Source organism: Hydractinia symbiolongicarpus, chromosome 5 (assembly GCF_029227915.1).
Source record: "Hydractinia symbiolongicarpus strain clone_291-10 chromosome 5, HSymV2.1, whole genome shotgun sequence".
NCBI classification, from domain to species: Eukaryota; Metazoa; Cnidaria; class Hydrozoa; order Anthoathecata; family Hydractiniidae; genus Hydractinia; species Hydractinia symbiolongicarpus.
Window position 1 is genome coordinate 3,282,446 of NC_079879.1, and position 20,166 is coordinate 3,302,611.

Sequence of the window (20,166 nt, forward strand, 5' to 3'; positions counted from 1 at the left end):
CCCAGGGACGATTTTTTTCTCAAAAAATGCTCCGAAAGAAAAAAACGACGGTTTTAAAGAATTTCCTACGCCTTCGGGCGCGGAAATTCAATGATCGGAGTTAGAATAGAATAAAAAACTCAATATTTACAAATCGGCAAAGTTTGACAATTTTTGTTACATTTTTTTTTTGTTCCACAAATTTACTTGCTTCGGGTTAAAAGTGAATACATTGAAAGCAAGCAAGTTAGTGACGTCATACATGGCTAATTTGATTAAAATTTAAAGTTGCGCAGAGCCAATTAAAATTTCTCTCAAAGACAATACATTTCCAGCTACCGGTTATATGGTAGTGAGCTGGTTGGTCTGTGCACGCTTCTTTTAGGAGAATGTTCTCACCAGGCTGGTGATTTTTCTAAACCTATTGTTTTTAACCCGAACTCCCAGCCTAATATTGTTATAAAAAAGCGCGCAATGCGTTTTTCACAACATAGATGCTTCAGCACGCCGATATTGTCTCCACTATTATCTATTATTTTGCTGAGTTAGTCAGAAAGAGAAAACGAGCTGAAGATGTCTGTACGACTGCCTCCTGAGACATGCTTTTTATGATGAAGATATAATCAATTTTTTTATGAAAGTCGTTTTATTTTGCATTGTTTAATTTTATTGTCCTCAGCCCGCCTCTACTAAATTTAATTTTTGCTTATCAATTCAATTACCTTATGCAGTGTAGTGTAATTTAGGAACATGTGTCTTGCAAGAAAATACAACGCACGCCAAATTCCATCTTCAAGTTTCATCCATCAACACCCACCCTCTTAATTTTACCGTCAATGTCTTAACAGCGGTCAGTGCTTATCCAAGGTCAGTTATTAGATTTTATTAAAGTCACCAAGCAGCATAATAGAAGTTCTTATTCTATTAATTACACATGCAAGTAAATCTATTTGTGCTTCTTGTTGCAAACGATTGATCGCACGAACAATTGTAAGGTCTTTTGTGAAGAATTGTTTTTTAACGAGTATAGTAATTATTGACATATGAGGTAGCCTTTAATTGAACTTGCTCATATCATAGAGACTGACTATTATTTATTTATTTTCACCAATTGAACTTTCCAGGAATTTTCGTGCAGACAAATTTTTAAATAAAATTCGCGAAAATTAATCAACTTAATGTATACACCATTTTCACGTCAGGATCACTCTGAAATGAATCTCTGAAGGATATTAACAAATGACTACCTAGTTGTTAAAAAAATATTTTGCTGGATACGATGACGTGGTAGCATAATTGATATTCTCAGTTTTGTCTATGAACTGTATATATGGTGCGAAGTTTAATTTATGATAAAAGCAGAAACACGCGATATAAAAATTATTTAAGTTATATGGTTTTTTCCCCGCCCATGTTTCGTTCCGTTTTATGTCCTCACGACTTCATTTGATAATTACCCAAACATAAAAATGCAAAGAAACTTTTTAATCTCGACGCTCGTTCAGTTAGCTCGTTGGCACAAATTATGCTTGGCCAGTTATTACTAAACGTATTTCCCGTGTAAAAATAAATGATGTAGCTAATTACATCGTGAAGTTACAGCGAAACTGCATCAAAAGTATGGAAATCTTTGACTCTTCGAGTCTACAAACTGAAAATCATTTGTGTTTATATTCACAGCAACTTTAGGTATTCATGTTTATTCAATCACAAGAAAAGTAAAGGAACTGAGAAATAACCACATTCTATATTATGTGAATAATACTAGAAGATATTATTTTATTTCATAATAATGTACATTTTGAAAAAAATATATAAATGAGCATGATTTGACATGCAGATAATGTTCATGTCATGCCTCTATCCCAAAGTTCTTTGTAAGAGTTCCTACAACATTTTCTTTAAAGCTCCTTCTTTATATTAGAAGCAGTTATTAGAGAAGATGAATTTCACTGCGAAGCCTCAAATATAAAAAGCAATCAAAATTAAAAAAAAAATTGTTTCTATATCATCAAAGCTTTCTAAAAATTTTCTGTCCTGGCCCTTAAAACCATGTACAAAAAAAATTGTGTGTCACAAAAAGTAAAAAGAAAACAAAAACAATAACTTCAAAAATATTTACATATATTTGCGTATTCTAAAAAAAATATAGAATACAGGTCCCAAGAAAATACTTAAAACATTAAAGAAAATATAGTATGCTATATTGACATAAAGATAAACACAAAGATCACTAGTTAATAGCAAAAACATGCTTGTAAGGACATGAAAAATGAGTGTAAACCAACAATTCAAAAAAGGACCATGAGAAAGGTCACCACATATTTAAAATTTATAATTTTAGAAGATTTTAGGAGAAAACTCTAAGACTAAAAACTATTTGATATTTTAGGAGAATTTGCCAAAATGTAAGGACCAAATTAAAGTATATACTAATAATCAAGTTTTTTATATTTTTGAATGCCTGTTGAGTTTAAATGCTGTTAATTTCAAATTGCAGTAACTATGTAAATATAATTTATCAGTCCTGTTGCGAAATAAACATGCTCATTTTTTTTGCCACATAAAATGGAATAACAAAAAGTTACTTAGAAAAAAAAATAAATGTCCCTTGTGACCACCTTGAGGTGTGGCCATCTTGATAAGGTCTTGCAATTGATGATGATAATGTTGACTTTTTCAGATGCCTCGAAACAGCTTCTCTCTAAATAGTTTCCATAATGTAAGCCTACGTTGTATAAAATTTAATTATTAAATTTCGTTATACACAAGCTCTGGGTTGTTATTTATCAGAATTAAACTTGAAAAAAAATAATGCATGTAAAATTTCGACCTTTGTACCAAAAAATAACATTATATAAATTATTATATCTTACAAATTATAAGGTCTATGACACAAGTAAATATATATAAAACAAAAACTTAATAAAGCCAACCAGTGTTAACAAATAGCACATGTTTTTTTCCAAAAATTTATATATGTATACACAAACACTTTTTTGTCCTCAGTTTGGTTATAGATATATTATATTGTTTTAAATAAGAAAAAAAAGATGTTGAAGCATCAATTTTATCACTTTAGAAGAGCCTATATACATAAATGATCTGTTATGGTCAATGTACCATTTCCTTTCAATTTACCATGCTAATTGTACCAAAGTGTGACTTAGACAGCCCGGTTTTTATTAAAAACTTCATGACACAACACATTTTATTGAAAAATCTCCAAAGCTCTATGTGTGCTATTAGCAGATGAAAACAAGGTTCTTCATGACAGCTGGTACCACCTTTCTTATTTAGCCATCCCTTTAGAAGTAAAAGTATATATGATGATATACAATTCAAATATTATTACAATTTATTTGTTTATTCACCTGTCTTGTTGAAACTCTGAACACATAAAGATACAAATTTATTTATCAAATATTTTTACAAGAATTGATTTCGGATAAATATCTTTTTTATCTTTTATTTTCCAATTCTCTGGAACAAGTGGTGCGCCACATTCATGAACATTGTCAGTATTTGGAAGTACAATAATTTTATAACTTCCTGGTCTAACGTAACATTCTAAAACTGTTTGTGCAAAAAGTTCTGTAGCAGTGCTAGGGTCTGTAAATTTGTAAGACCAGTTTTCATTTTTCATATCTTGCACGGTGTATGCAAGTGATGGTGCCACAACTAAATCAAAATCTTGCTCACTTTCAAGAGGCACAAAGCATTTCTTTAACATGTCTATTATAATGTGAGGTTTAATTGCAAAATACACCACGTCCCAATCCTTAATCTTCCGTTTTAGTGTGTCTTGCTGCTGAGAAAATTGAAACCTTGTCCATTGTTTTAAACTGTTACATGTAACCATTGCACCTTGTTCGTTCATATTAATGCATTGGTCACAAAAACATCTTGTTAACGTATTTTTCATATCAACATATGTATCTCTTATGTTAAAAGCTGACAAAAATTTGGAACATTGCCTAAAATACGCACATTGTGCTTCAAATTGACTAACTTGCTTTATGATTGCGTAAGAGGAGCTAGGGCTTTCACTACCAGTATTTCCTTGATCAGACTTTAAACTACGCTTTTTTGAAAATCTTGTACCCTCTTTAGAAAAAGAGATCTTAGGACCCATTATTACTTTTGAGCAAGGTAATGGGGCTAGATCTTTGCAGTTCTTGTGAACATTTATTCCACAATCTTCACATTTGTATCCTTGATTAAATAAACCCCATAAAAATTGTCCACATTCATCACACCATTTTGGATGTTTGTAATTATGACTTTTAAACAAATGTGGCTTGCTATATTTTTCTTTCTTACTAAAATTTCCATTTGATTGACTACGCTTAATATCTTGAAAAAGACCTAACACATCCGTCATTAGTTCTAATACTGATTTGAAGTCTTTTTCACTGGAATCTGTTTTAAAAGTATTACTTATTGGATTGTATATAAGTTTAACATGTCGAATTTCTCCATCATGGTTAAACGCCAATGTATACTCATGTAAACCAGTAGTAGAAAAACTCTCTCTTACAATGTATCTGCCAGATTTACCTTCTAAAAGTCTCTTTTCTTCTTCCTTGGATATACGACCATGATATTCCTCTCCAAGATATTCTGGTTTACCAGGTGGAGAGATAGTACAAGCAACTTTTATTGGTTCCGGGATGGCACTCTCTATCAATCTTTTTAACATCTTACTTTGCCAATCAGTTTTTTCGCTATCTGGCGAATCATCAATAAGAGAATTGCCATTTAACTTACTTTCCTTTTTTGAAGACATCTTTTCTTTCTTGGTTTGGCAATGAAAAGTTTTGCCAGCGTAAAAGCCTGGAGACAGCAGGGTTAAAACTTTTCTTCAAAATCGCAGGTCAAACGGTATGTAGTTAACCACAGGCAAAAATCAAGTCGCTACGCTACCATCATATTTTTCTCTTTCTATGTACTGTCCTTTTCGTGTCGACCTTTATCTGCCGCAAAAAAAAATAGAATAACAAACGACAATCCGGGGGTTAAAGAGTACAAAGTTCATAAGGGAAGAATCAGAGATAGTTTCGGTAAAAAAGCAATATTCTTCCAAGATAAAAGCCATAACCTTAATTTATAATTGTTTAAGAAGAGGAAATAATTATTGTCGCAAATAAATGCAACAATAAATCAACAGGAATAAAACACTGTGTTCATGAACTAAAAAAATAGAGGTCCCGCATCATTGGAACAAAAAAACCCTTTCCCGCCACAGAAGCCTACGGAAATTTATAATGGTCTTACTTACCATACAAAAATTTAAATGATAGTAAATGAGTATATTATAAGCTGTGTACCCAAAATAATTCGAAATTAATTTTACAAAAGTAGCAATGTGCAAAAATATAAACAAAGTATAGCTAAAGCTAGCTACCTGGATAGTAGCTAGCTAAATAAAGCGATAATAAAGGTGTCGTTATAGATAAATTATCACCATGTACATTAAGCAGGTAAATGTAAATTATATCAGTCCTTTCTAAACCTTTCCTCATTTTAATTTCGCTATTTTTATCTAAGAAATTCATTCTAGTAATGAATACATTTTGGTCTATCTTTTTTACTTTACGTGCATCTCTGTGGACTCATTTTTATAATCATATTTGCTTCCTTGATAACAAGATTGCCAATGTGATACAAAAAAGTTATGATGCAAAAAATGTGATCATGTTAGTTAGCTAGCTAGCTAGCTAAATTAAAAAAAATTAATAATGCTGCCCTGGTACAACTTTCAATTTATGGTCAAACTCTCACAGAGAAAAAGCCCCTAATAAACAAGCTACAAACCTGAATTAAAAAATTGCAAAAACATAGCAAACACGGACCTAAAGCAACACAAATTTAGTGACGTGAATCCAAAGGCCAACAAAATTTTGCCGACCTAAAGCAAAAATTAGGCCGGCAAACCGATCTGACAGGTTTACTTGAGCCTGGACTGGAAGTCTTCACGAGTGGCTTTTTCTCTAACATTCCTTTTCGGTGGATCACACACGTTGATTAAATGTTTATATATTTTACTTGCAATAGATAGAGATAGATGTGCATATTTTTACATGGCTAGCTTCCACGAATATCGAGGCATATACCATGTCTATTATTTCCAGGAGGGGTCATGGCTTACGGTCAGGTTCATTTTTTCTGTTTATAACAATATACAAATATAAGTTTGGAAGGAATAAGAATTACATTGTCTTAACATGCTCTAGAATTTTGGACCTGTAAAGACAATTTCCAAACTCTCTCTAAAACAATCCTGGAGATATTTTCTCTTTTGTTTTGACAGTTATTTTAATCTGTTTACGTCTGTCCAATCATATTCAGTACATTGAAATGATTTGCTTATTATAATAAGCAGGTAGGGACAGGTATCTTTTTTCGTTGTTATTTCACAACCTAGTGCCCATTAATTGCTGTTGAAATTTCAAAAATGTTACAGTTAAAGGTTGATGATACAAATTTTATTTCTTTTCTTTTTTCTTTTGGCTACTTTTAAGCAACAGGTGGCCACTCAGAACAAAATATATTTTTAAAAATATATAATAATAAGGGACATGTGGCTTCTCTCCATTGCTGCAATTCATTCACTATGATTGCTGTTATATAAATGGATAGCAAATAACAAAGATATTATAAAAAAACCTTTCCTACTTCTTTGTTACAGATGCTCCGTGACTATTTAGATGGTGGTTTACTTTGTTACAGAGTGCCAAAATTTTTGCGAACCGACTTTAATTTTCTAATTCGAACCCTGACAATTTTTTTTTTAAATTTAAGCTGAATTAAAAAAATTGTCTTGAGTATCAACTTAAGAAGAATAAATAAACTTTGGTAAGGGAGACGAATTAATTTGTGCCAATTCGCTTAGATTGGGAGACAGAATTTGTAGATGGTCCCTGACCTTAAGTAAATCAGTTTGTAGTGATGCACTCAGTCAAGCCCCTGAAGACCATTGCTATTCTCTTTGGCCAGGACAAAACTTCCCACGAGTTAAACAAGTACGGTGCATGTGCTTTTCCTGAGACTCAGCAAATGTTGTGGTTTACAGCACCCTTCCGTTTTTTATATAGATACGATGCTATCCTTAACAAGGTACGGAGGAGCTGACCTCATTTGCATTGTCGAACAAACATGGGCGCGGGTGAAAGGGGAAATAGTCCTTAGGACAATACTGGTTTTAATTTTCATCAAAACAAAGTTATATACAATGTGTTTTCAAATAAATAATGTCTTTTTTTAGTTTTAAACAGTAAAACTATCAATTGTTCAAACTAATTATCATCACCATCATCGTCCACTTCATCATCATCATCTTTGACTTATTTTCTGTGCTAGTATAGGTTGGACAGGGTATACTAATGACATTCTTCCAATCTGATGTGTAAGTTCTAAGCACAAATTCCTTTCCATCAAGTGTGTCCTTATTACATCCTGATACGTCTTTTCTGGTCTACATCCTGGCTTTGTCTCAGTAATTATAAAGTGTCTACACTTTCTTACCCAATTATCCTCCTCCATTCTTTCCAAGATCTTCATGCTTCACTGCTAATGTCTCACTACCGTACAATATAACACTTCTTACACAGGCCTCATACAACCTACCTTTCACCTTAATTGACAAGGAAGTAACCAAAGCCCAGAGGTAGACCAAGGAAGACTGGGCAGGAGGTAATGAGGACAGACTTGATACAGTGGTATTTAAGTTTAGATCTAACACAGTCTAAATCAGATTGGAAGAGTGTCATTATTATACCCCGTCCAACCCATGCTAGCATCGAAAACGAAGGTTGAGCCAAGAATGATAATGATAAAAATTGACAATGTAGATTAAGACCAATCAGGGGACCAAGCCCACCATCTATTATATACTCTAAAATATACAAAGCATATATAAATTAACAGAGGAAGATGATGCAAACATGCAATTTCCAAGTTTTAGGGTCATCACAAAAAAATAAGAGTCCTGGAGTTAGCAATGTATATCCCTTAACAACCCAAAATTCATTATTATAGGACATCTATGCAGCATAATTAAATCTGAAAATTTTTAAATGTAAACATCTTGAAAAAGGAAACAGCTTTTCTCTTTTTTAAGCTCTGCAACATTTATTTTTACTTTAAGATCCTTTATAATCAAAATCACATTTTGATCATTTGTTAAAAAATGTTTGGAGGTGTAAGAGCAGATTACATAACCTGTCAAGTGAGAGCATACATCTTTAAAGGCACCAATAAAAGAAAAGTGAAAGTCTTACCAAAATGTGACAAAATAGCATTTTAAAACATTTTTAACTGTACAATATGAGAGTTCCTTTCTAGAATTTCTTTTCACTGTATTTGTAAATTGTATTTGTAATTTTTTCCAGGTGATTATTCAAGGTTTTCGAAGCTATCGTGATCAGACTGTTATAGATCCATTCAGCTCCAAGCATAATGTTGTTGGTAAGTCAGGAATCCAGAATTTTAACTACATTATTTCTCTGTATATATTTTTTTGTATATATGCTTCAATTAATATGAGCTCTCTCATACTCAGGTTAAAAACAGGTGCGTGTTACTCCTACATCTGTTATGAATCATACACAGATTAATCTGCATGAGTGATCCACATGTGATCAGAAGTGCTAGTAAAAATTAATTTGCATGACTGGTTCGAAAATAGCAACTTTTTTTGCCTTGTTAGACCACCTGAGCAGTTTAATCAATGATATTTAATTTATTTGAGTGCACTCACAAAACAACCTTAATGAATATGCTTAAAGTCAAGGATAAAGTCTAACAAACATCCAATTAATTGGAACTCCAATCATCCAGACATTCATAAAATTCAATTTGAAAAAAGGTTTATATTTGTTGTGTGAACCCTCACACTTAATAGAAGGGGCTCGCTTTCTGAATTTTCAGTCTGACAAGTTGATTAGCTGTTAGTTAGTGTTTGTGTCAAATGCCAGCCTTAGCATCTCAGTTGCTTATAAAAGAATGTGTGGTGTGAAATTTGGTGCATTCCAATTAGTGTTGTAAACTGAAATCTAGTGTAACAATGAAGTATACATCACAATTGTTTTAAACTTTGATCTAACTTCAGTTGGAGTAATAAAAATGACCTGATCAATGAAAAGATCAAAGTTTTTCCATTGTATTGTAATAACTAGGCTGATCAGCAAAGATTTTAGACATGATTTTGTACTATGATATCATCATATTTGGGTATTTATAATTATTTATGGTAATAAAACAAAGCCAGGTGCTACTGAAAAGTGTTTCAAAATTAATTTTTTATTTAGTTGGCCGAAATGGATCAGGAAAAAGCAATTTCTTTCTAGGTATGTGATTGTTTATATAGTATAAAAGTGATGACTAAACCTTTTTTTCTACATAAGGTTCTGTATTTACACCATATATTTACAACCTTTTTTAGCTATTCAATTCGTTTTAAGTGACGAATTTAGTCATATGAGGCAAGAGGAACGACAACAGCTTTTGCATGTATGTGACCATTCCTTTGTATTTTTGTGTTAACCATTAACACAACTGTGTGTATGCACTTTAGGTTGAAAATCTTTGTTTTTAATATTTTATTTTTAGGAAGGAACAGGTCCGAGAGTGGTATCTGCTTATGTTGAAATAATTTTCGACAATACCGACAATAGAATTCCAGTATGGATTTTTTAAATTATTGTTTACTACTTGTTAAGGATTTCAATCTGAAACTATCTCAAATAGTTACAATTTATGAAGTCCTCTATCCGTATGTTGAGTTTGCAAATATGAAAGAAGAGCAATTTCTTTTTGTTGCTAAAAATGTGGTTAATTAGACACAATAAAATGCCATTATGCAGAAATCTTGCAATTTATGCATTGATAATATATGTCATGCAGTGTTAAAGTAATTATATATTTTTAAAAATCAACTAATTTTTGTGTAATTTCAAAAAATAGGGAGCGGAAGTAACGGTTTAAAAACAAGGGTTAGCATGAACTTTTACAAGATTTTTATTGTGTAAAAATGTAGCTCTTCAGGAAAAAGCAGTTTTGTTTCACTGATTTCTGTTTTATTGCCACTGTGGCCTCGTACTCATTAGTGATACAACGACAAAAAAAACCTAGTAAATGCTATTCACTTTGAAAATGCAGCTTTAATATAAAAAAAAAAAACTTTTTGCAAAGTGACATCATTTTTTAAAATATTCCACAGCATGGAACATTTTTAATCCTGCACGTATATTTTTCTTGTTTATTTAGATTGACAAAGATGAAATTACTCTACGTCGTGTGATTGGATCAAAAAAAGATCAGTATTTTTTAGATAAAAAAAATGTGACTAAAACTGACGTGATGAACCTGTTGGAAAGTGCAGGTTTTTCGAGGAGCAATCCATATTACATTGTAAAACAGGGAAGGGTATGTGTGAATTTTTTTTGTTGTTCCTGATTTACTAATGAATATTTTTTTATTCACCCATCAAAAGAAGGGGTTACCCCAAAAATGAATCAACAACATTTCCATTATAGCTGTACCTAATTGACAAAAATTACATAAACACCGCAACTTTATGCTTTGTTTTGTCAATAAGCACTATTTATCATTAGCATGCAGTGTTCGGGTACTTTTTGTTTAGATAAATCAATTGGCTGTAGCTAAAGACCATGAAAGAATAAAATTGCTGCGTGAGGTGGCTGGAACAAGAGTATATGATGAAAGAAAAAATGAGAGTCACACTATATTAAAAGAAACTGGTACAGCTGCCAATACTGTCATATTATGTTTCTTCTCATTGTTTCTTGAAAGTCTTTATCTGCGACAAATCATTTGTTTGTTTAGAAAATAAGCGTGATAAAATAGATGACCTTTTAAAATATATTGAAGAAAGATTGGGGACATTAGAAGCAGAAAAGGAAGAATTGAAACAATATCAAAAGTGGGATAAAGAAAGAAGGTATGTTGCTTTTGTATTTTAATTAAATTATTATGGAACAATTTTTGTTTACACTTTCTCTTTTTAGGTGTTTAGAATACACGATACATGACAAAGAATTGCGTGAAACAAGAGAGAAACTTGATCATGTAATGTATTTGGTTTTGATTAGACATTTCAACGATTTGTATGGATCATCATCACTTAATTTATTTGTATCATTTTTAGCTTGATTCATCTCGACAAAATGAAAACGAAAGGGCCAGTGACTTACATCAAGAAGCTCAAGAGGCGTCTTCGAAAGTGGAGGTAAATGTGTTTTGTTATGTGATGTTTTCTTTACCTGCAGTTTTTAACATATTCTTCTACAAAAATCAGAATTCTAATCTGATAAATTTCTGCTAGTGTTATTTTTTATTCTCTGATATATAATATTGTTCAATGGCAACTATTATAGATAATAAATCATGAGATAAAAGAAATCACAGACAAACATTCCGTCTTGAAACTTGAAAAAAAGCAGCTTGATGAGGAAAGGCAGGAACAGTTAAAACAACGCACTAAACTTGAATTAAATGTGAAAGATTTAGAAGATGGTGTAAAAGAAGATGCTCATTTGAAAACCCAAGGTACAAAAGAATTAGAACAACTAGAGTTAGTTATAACCGAAAATGAAGAAAAATTGGCACAGATATTACCTGTTTATCAAGAAAAGAAATCAATTGAAGAAGATTGCAAAGCTAGGTATGTTATAAAGAAGAAATCTGAGTTGTACTAAAAAAACAGTGTCTCAAAAAAATAATGAATGCCAAAGAGTATTAAAGTAATCTGTTTGTAAGATCAAAATGTTTAACTTTATTGTGTAACGAATTTTATGGCATGACTCTAGGTTACAATCTTGTGAACAGAGAAGGACAGATTTGTTTTCAAAACAAGGCCGCGGTACACAGTTTCACAGTAAAGAAGAGCGAGACAGTTGGATTAAAAAAGTAAAATTATGATAAATTAACAAACACTCCGTTCCACATGTTATTAAACAGGATTCAATCAACTATTTCTTGTTTTAGGAATTACAATCACTGAAATCAAGCGTGGCGATAAAAGAGCAGCAAATATCTCGATATAAAGATGATGTTAGAGAGACGAGACAAAGATTTGCGCAAATTGATGCTGAAATCGCTGTAAGGAAATACATTTATTTTTTTAAATTAGCAGGACCTGTTAAACAGACAAACATTTTATACTATTATGCTACCACTAATATGGAGAAATCTATAATCGATCTCTTAACAGACATAATTCTATGCATGTAAATTTAGTATTTTCTTCTTTTCTTACTTTAGGAACGCAGTGAAAACCTTGAAGAAAGAAGAAGTCAAATGGATGCTTCTAATCGAGAACACTCAGAGTTGAAAATGAAAAGAGACGAATTGTTTAACACAAGAAAGTTAGAAATTTAAATAACTGTTAGGAAAAAAATTTGTGTTTCTCACAATTGCGTGCTAATTCCTGTGCTGCGGCAATATTTGCTATTTTCAAATCTGTGTGTTAAGTTTTCCTCCATGAAGCAAGTGCCTTTATTTATGAAAAGCAAAATTGTATCACAACTCATTTTACTGTACAATAGGGAGTTGTGGAGACAGGAAAATACATTAGAAACAGCTATTCAATCCACAAGAAATGATCTTAGTCGAGCAGAAAGGGATTTAAGAAATACTATGAGCAAGGTGGGTTCTAATACTTCAACACAGCTAAAACTTGTTTATCATATACTTAACGACATTATTGTTGTTCTCACAATAGCCTGTAGCGGCTGGTATTGAAAGTGTAAAAAGAATTGTGCAAGAAAAAGGGATAGAAGGCGTTTATGGACCACTTATTGAAAATTTTACATGCAATGAAAAGTTTTTTACAGCTATTGATGTCACTGCTGGAGGGAAGTAAGTAGAACTAATACACATCCAATGCAGTAGTGGCATGTCTTATGGTTTCTCTAATTTTAGTTAAATTCTACTATATTTCTATGGTCGTGTTATGTTTTTTTTTTCTTCTTTTTAGATTGTTTAACATCATTGTGGATACCGACAAAACTGGGACACAAGTTTTATCACATATAAATAAAATGGGTCTTCGTGGAGAAATAACATTTATGCCATTGAATAAGTTGCAGTTTAGAGATCTTCAGTATCCCTCTTCACCAGTAAATGTTTTTTTATTAATTAGTTTATTTATCAATTAAACACTCGCCAAAATTGATACACACAAATAATACTGATGGTAAATAAACGATTTTATGTAGTTTATGGACTGCATTCAATAGCAATAAGGTGCATAGTTACATACAAAAAATGTGACAATAAAATATATACTTTATTCCATGAAATTAACGAGTCAAGAAAATTACGCGAATTAAATTAACGGTCATGAAATTAACATTCAATGAAATTTTTTTGTAAAAGGCAGCAAAGTTGTTTGCAAAAATGCATTTAATTAACGCGAATTTGAGAATATGCGATATCACTCGAAGCAAAAATTATGGAAACAGTCAAATCCACGGTAGTGAAGCGGTCTTTTCTATTACAAGGTGGTTTGGAAATCGAAATAAAAGATTTCGTTGTTTGGAAAAACAATGTTAAAAATTTAGAAAGAAAAAGTCCCTCAGATAATTTTCCACTTGTATCAGAGTATGAAGATGATACAAAAGGTATTTTAAAAGTGATCCCTGAAAAAAAAAACACCGTTAAGCTATTGTCTATTAGTAGAATATTTGTAAAAAATGTATTTTTATGTTTTTTTAAAAAAATAGTCACCAAATTAACAGTAACGAATCATGAAATTAACAGTCTTTAAATTAACACTACATTTAATTAACGGTCATTAAATTAACGCGAATTTGAAAAACCACGTTAATTTTATAACTGGATAATTTCATGGAATAAGGTATGCTTATCATGAATGTTATTTGATTTGCGTGGTTTTTTTTCAAACAAGCCAGCCTTTTTTCATAGAACTTCAAATAGTAAGTTAAGATCTTATTAATTTATTGAGAGCTTTCTTTTTTTAGGACGTTCTCCCAATGATATCAAAAGTGGAATACAATGATTTATTCAAACCAGCTATGCAATTGGCATTTGGAAAAACATTAATCTGCAGAAATCAAGACATTTGTTCACAATTTTCCAAAAGCCACGACATTGATACAATAACTTTGGAAGGTAATAAATTAGACAATTTATTTTCCATTTTCCTAAATGTCCGTCAATCACCGAATACGTAAAAACTATAAGAAGAGCTAGTCCACTGTAATATGATTCCAATAATAAGGATGTATGTTCTTGTGTAGGAGACAAGTTTAGTCGTCGTGGAACTTTAGAAGGTGGGTTTGTCAATACAAACCAGTCACGTTTGTTATCACAAAAAAAGATCTGGGAACAACAAGCTAAATTGGAGAAACAAGAAGGTGAACTTCAAGAAGTAAAACTTCAGTTGCAGCAGTTGGATGGCCAAATCACTCGTGTATTAAGTGATGTACAAAATATCGAAACAACTCAAGTTCAACTTAGGTAATTTAATGTGTTAATAAATGATTTTCTGGGGTGGTAGGCTCCACCTAAAATCTCGTGAAGGGAAAAGTTTTATATTCTTGAAAGTCACTTTAACTTTTTTTCATGGAAATTTGAGGTGATATTATTTTGTGTCAAATGATGTTCAAAAAATAGCTTGCACTTTAAACACGTGGTATTGCGTTGTTTTTCTCATAAAACCTACTGATTTTAGATTTTTATTTGCTTTATTAAAATGATAATCAAGGCTGTAATCATTTCCAATTGTTTTTTTTTCGCTATTTTTGCGTTAAATTTTGTTGTTGTAAAGGTTAGTTAAAGCCTTAAATTTACGAAGTTTTTGAAGTTTTGCTGCCTTACTCTAAAATACTAACAAGTGCTTGTTCTTATTTCTTGTTAGACACACATATGATCAACAAAAGCAAGATGTTAAGAATCTAACAAAAAACAAATCTGCTTCGGAACAAAGCCTGGGACCAAAGGTATGCTGTGTGGACTTTTTATCACTTTTGTGTGTTAAAACGTGTTAATATCATCATCTTAAGGTTTGCAATATTATTTTAAAACTCACGATTTGTGAGATGAAAATCATGTTTGTTTAGGAAACTGCACTGACCAATTACGAAGTGGAACTAGAACGCCTTAAATCACAAATAAAATCATTCCAAGAAGAAGTTGGAACTGAGTTACTTTCCCAGCTCACAAGAACCGATCAAGATGAGGTATACACGTCCTACAGTACACAATTGACTTGAGGAATTTTATGTTATACATAATGTTTTTGTCAATAGGTTGACCAGCTGAATGTCGAGATTGGTGAATTAAAAGATAAGATTAAGGTTGTTTTTAAAGAAAGAACGCAAGTAAGCTAATATCACATTCTTGTCTATCATTGGTTACACTAAGGTTCATTTATTATTTTCACATCAATAAATGTACAGTTTCAATAAAAGTTGTTAAATTTTGAATTTAAAAGGTTTATATAAATTCTTATCAATGTTATTGAAAAAAGAAATTTTCCTATCTATGCGTAAAGCTCATAAGAATACAAGATAAAATACTTTAGTATTGTAATCTGTAATATTGTATTTTTTAGTTGGAAGGAAAGAAGCAGAAACTGGATGATCTTCTCAATTCAAATTTGTATAAAAAAAGAGACGAACTTCAAACGGTAGTTTATTTTCTTCACAACAAATGTCCTAAACGCTTGTAAAAGCAACTGTTTTATTTGGCTACGACCTTGTTTTAGAATCTTGAAGAGGTTTGTCTCGAAGATAAAGGAGAACAATTAGAAATTAAACGTTCAGAATTAAAACGATTTTCTTCGATGGTCGATAAAACTTCAGAACGAATTAAAGGTAATGTATATAATATCTTTTAAAGCCCACATTACTACCTACAATCAAAGGGCCTAGCACGAGCCTATTTTCTTCGAATCTTTTAGAACTTGATGCTGAGTTAAGAAAACACAACGAAGAGTTGAAAAAATTTCAATCTTCTTTGGAAGAGTGGAAGGTATGTGATCATAGATCGTGATATAGGTTTTGCGTTGATCACCTCTCGCATAATTAAATAGGTACTCTCGTCTGGACAGAACTTACTGTAGTCCTCCACCACGGTCAAAATTACGATGATAAAAAATTTACTTAAAACAATGTTGTTGATTTCCTATCTCTTATGTATTTCTGATATTTTTTTAGAACATAGAGAAAGAAAAGAAGACGGCAATCGAGGAAGATTCGAAGTTAATGGAGAAGATTGCGAACAAAAGAAGTGTGCTTCTTAAAAAGGTGGGCGTGTTATTTGTAGAATGTATGCTTTGTGCACAACACTTATGTGTAATCGAAGTTGTCAAATAGCCAGCTTTACAAAAAAAGTTATAAATTTATAAAAGTGTATACAGAGCAAGCTGTAACTTAATTTTTCGAAGGAAATTAAATACCTAACAAGAAGCCCTGGGTGCTCTAAGAATTTCCGCGCGCTACCAAAATATTTGATGAAAACCTGCTAATTCGTTGTGTTATTGTGCTAAACATTCGAAGGGGTTTGGTGCATGAACCTCTGAAGATAAAGCCCATCAGTGACATTATATCTTAGAACAAACGCAAACAAAACGAAATGTGTCATAATAAACTCACATTTTAAAAGAAATTGCTAACATAAAATACAGCCTATTATTCATGGTTGAAAGTCTTGCGATTGAAACGTTTATGGTCTTAAACGGCATTAGTTGACAAAAAATCAAAATTTTGATGTGACCATCATTTTCAGCATACTTTTTTTATTAACTGTGTCAATTTTTGTCAAAAATAAAGCAGTTTTAATTTTGGATAAATTTTGGCCTAAAATGACATTTAGGTGACAAAAACCAAACTTTTGTACCATCATCATTTTCAGCATACTTTATTTGTTAACTGTGCCAGATTTAGCCGAAAATGAAGTGGTTTTAATTTTTGGACCAATTTTGGCCTAAAATAGCATTTAGGTGACAAAAATCAAAATTTTGATGTCACCATTATGTTCAGCATACTTTTTTTGTTAACTTTGCCAATTTTTGTTGAAAATGAAGTAGTTTTAATTTTTGGACCAATTTTGGCCTAAAATGACATTTAAGGTGGCAAAAATCAAAATTATTATGTCACCATTATGTTCAGCATACTTTTTTTGTTAACTGTGTCAAATTTTGTCGAAAACAAATACCAATTTTGGCCTGAAGCGTCAATACTAGACTTCTCAGTAGTTAAGGAGCTTGGGTACGAAGTTTACATCCGTGACGGACCAACGTGAAATCCCAGGGTCGATTTTTTCTCAAAAAATGCTCCGAAAGAAAAAACGACGGTTTTAAAGAATTTCCTACGCCTTCGGGCGCGGAAATTCAATGATGTAATTGACTAAGATTCCTATGCTCATGAAGTTTAAAATAAAGAAAAACAAAATCAAATTTCCTCCTAATCTTCCAGCATGACATAATTGAGATTTACCTGTCAAATGTAGTTACTAAATTATAATATGCATTGTTAAAATCTTCCGATCTTCTGTGAAATCATTATCGCGGTCGTCAGATAAACAAATGTATATTGTGATGATATTTCTAGAAAGAGGAATGCATGCGAAAAATCCGCGAGTTGGGAAGTCTTCCTGCAGACGCTTTCGAGAAATATCATAAAACGGCGAGTAAAGCAGTGAGTTTTTTTTTTGTTTTTTACCTGAGCGAGTCATCTGTTTCAATCGCGTTTTTTTTTTTTTTTTTTTGTTTTTAGCTTTGGAAGAAGTTAAAAGAAGCCAATGAAGAACTGAAAAAATACAGCCACGTCAACAAGAAGGCTTTGGATCAATTTGTTAACTTTTCTGAACAGAAAGAAAAACTAATCAAACGAAAGGAAGAGTTGGCTAAAGGACACGAGGTTTGCAGAACTATTTTCCTTTCTAAGGAGGGTTGTTTGGATGTCAGCGAAGTTTAAACTTATTTAGGGAGATTTTAGAAGTTATGTTGCAATTTTGTAAGGGAAACCAGGAAACTTCTTTTATGTCAATTTAATATATTTTTGCCTTAAAAATTCTTGACAATCATTCAATTAAAAAACGTTTCACTATAAAGATTGTGCGGCCTTAAAACTTACAAGTTCGTTTTAAAATCAGAAAAACTAGAGGAAAGAAAACTTTCTTTACAATCGGGGAATTTTACCCGTAAATCTTATGGTTTCTCAGGAGAGTCTCACTATTCCAACATCATCAAGTCATTTCTGTCTGACTATTTTTATCGAATTAATACGGCAAGGAAAGCTACTTGATTCTGAATTATAATTTGGTTCTAACCAAAGCCCTTATATTTTAGGCTATTGTTGATTTAATGGATGTTCTTGAACAGCGGAAGCATGAAGCTATATTGTTCACATTCAAACAGGTATTCTTTTTTATCCCTAGGACTTTCATATAAGTTTTGACAGTCTGATCTCACTCCTCTTCTATTTGTTTCTAGGTATCGCATAATTTCAGCGACATTTTTAAACAGTTAGTTCCAGGGGGTAAAGCTCAGCTTATTATGAAGAAAGAAACTCGGGATACAGAAGATGAAAACTCTCAGTCTCAATCTGACTCATCAAGTCAACGATCTGGAAAGAATTTTGATGAATTTAGTGGAATTTCCATTAAGGTACGCAAAGTTTTTGTGAAAGTAGTTTAGTTTTTAACTCATTTTTATGGGCGGCGAATGAATTAACTCGGTTACTGCTAAGTAGCTTTGAACTGTGTTCACATTATACCTTTAAAGTTAAACCCACTCTGAATGCTACTTCTGTTTTTATAACCAATGTGATATTTCACTGCGGGTGTGAAAACTTTATGTAAACACAGGAAAGACTGAAATAAAATCACACGAAGTGAGTGCAACTGTGTATGTGCAATAAGCATATGTTCAGTGTAACTGCACATTTTCTTTAGGTATCGTTTACCGGCAAAAGTGCTGAAACTCTAGAAATGAATCAACTGTCCGGAGGACAGAAAACTTTAGTCGCTTTAACTTTAATCTTTGCTATTCAAAAATGTGATCCTGCGCCATTTTATTTATTCGATGAAATTGATCAAGCGCTCGACCCGTCGTATCGCAAATCTGTTGCAGGTATGTATTGTAACTTAAAATATTCTTTACGTTGAATATCAGCCATTTTCTGTCGATAGAGATTATAGATAAAGAGATCATAGGTATAGATTATAGGGACCATTGAGATCGGTTTCGCATGTTTTACCCTTTTTAACATACTTCCTTTTAACACACATCGAATGAGAGATTTCAAAAAGATTGCGAAAGAAGTGTTGTTACGGCGCCAGTGTAGCACTTTTCGGAAAAAAAATTGCAGAAAACAAGAAAGACATTCACGAAAATAAAGTATCTGCAAATCCTAATGGTTTTAACTCTTCGCAAATATAAAATTTGAGAAAATTTATCCACTTTATGCTACATGCTATTTGATGTGACATTGTATTTGTTTTAACATTTTAGCTATGATCCACAGCTTAGCTGAAAAAGCCCAATTTATTACAACTACTTTCCGTCCCGAACTTTTGGAATCTGCCGAAAAGTTTTACGGAGTTCAATTTAAAAATAAAGTTAGTCACATATTATCAATCTCAAAGAATGATGCGAAAGATTTTGTTGAGGATGACTGTCAAGCGAGTGAAAAGTAGCTGCTGCTGTTACTGGAGGAGTAAACAGATGCTCCTCTCGACTTTTTGAAGTGTGTTGAAACATGACAAGATATTTACTTTCCATTTTAACACTATTTATAAAGTGTATATAATTTCGACGTTTTCAAAAACTTGTTTTAACCATAGATGTAAAAAAAAATGACTTTACATTTTGTTTCTCACCTGTTGTTTTTATTTTTACGTTGTTATTTTTACGCTGTGATGAAAGGAGAAAGATTGTTTTCTGCAGTTGATAGGTTAAAGTTGATTTTTGTGGTGAGCAGTAGCCTTCTCTTCTATTAGTAAACATGTTTCGAAATCGATTTTGCTAGCCAAATCGTTGAAGACGGTGAAACATCGGGGAACATCGGAAAATTAGGGATTTAGTCAGTATTTTAAATATTTCCGTTAATTGTTCGTTCCCAGAGCTTTATGTCTCACCTGCGCTGTGTCATGACAGATTTTGTGAGGTCTGTCAAAGTGCAGCGACGATGATGA

General features: G+C 32.1%; 2 protein-coding genes across 2 annotated transcripts; one reads left to right on the top strand and one right to left on the bottom strand.

Annotated features, from left to right (window-relative positions):
- Positions 1–1,707: 1,707 nt before the first annotated feature.
- Positions 1,708–4,981, bottom strand: LOC130644211 (uncharacterized). The gene has a single exon (XM_057449724.1). It carries the CDS (start codon positions 4,766–4,768, stop codon positions 3,392–3,394), a length of 1,377 nt encoding a protein of 458 aa, XP_057305707.1. The 5' UTR covers positions 4,769–4,981; the 3' UTR covers positions 1,708–3,391.
- A 330-nt stretch (positions 4,982–5,311) lies between these two features.
- On the top strand, positions 5,312–19,850 carry LOC130644208 (structural maintenance of chromosomes protein 3-like). The gene is made up of 32 exons (XM_057449719.1): positions 5,312–5,462; positions 8,373–8,448; positions 9,291–9,329; positions 9,425–9,492; positions 9,592–9,663; positions 10,249–10,407; positions 10,625–10,742; positions 10,828–10,942; positions 11,010–11,070; positions 11,150–11,230; positions 11,379–11,665; positions 11,811–11,910; positions 11,989–12,102; positions 12,265–12,368; positions 12,549–12,648; positions 12,725–12,861; positions 12,980–13,121; positions 13,986–14,136; positions 14,265–14,484; positions 14,885–14,966; positions 15,087–15,206; positions 15,276–15,347; positions 15,581–15,655; positions 15,734–15,842; positions 15,929–15,999; positions 16,185–16,274; positions 17,580–17,666; positions 17,745–17,888; positions 18,320–18,388; positions 18,464–18,637; positions 18,925–19,102; positions 19,484–19,850. The coding sequence occupies exons 1-32, from the start codon at positions 5,448–5,450 to the stop codon at positions 19,666–19,668; spliced, it is 3,615 nt and encodes a 1,204-aa protein (XP_057305702.1). The 5' UTR covers positions 5,312–5,447; the 3' UTR covers positions 19,669–19,850.
- Positions 19,851–20,166: the final 316 nt, after the last annotated feature.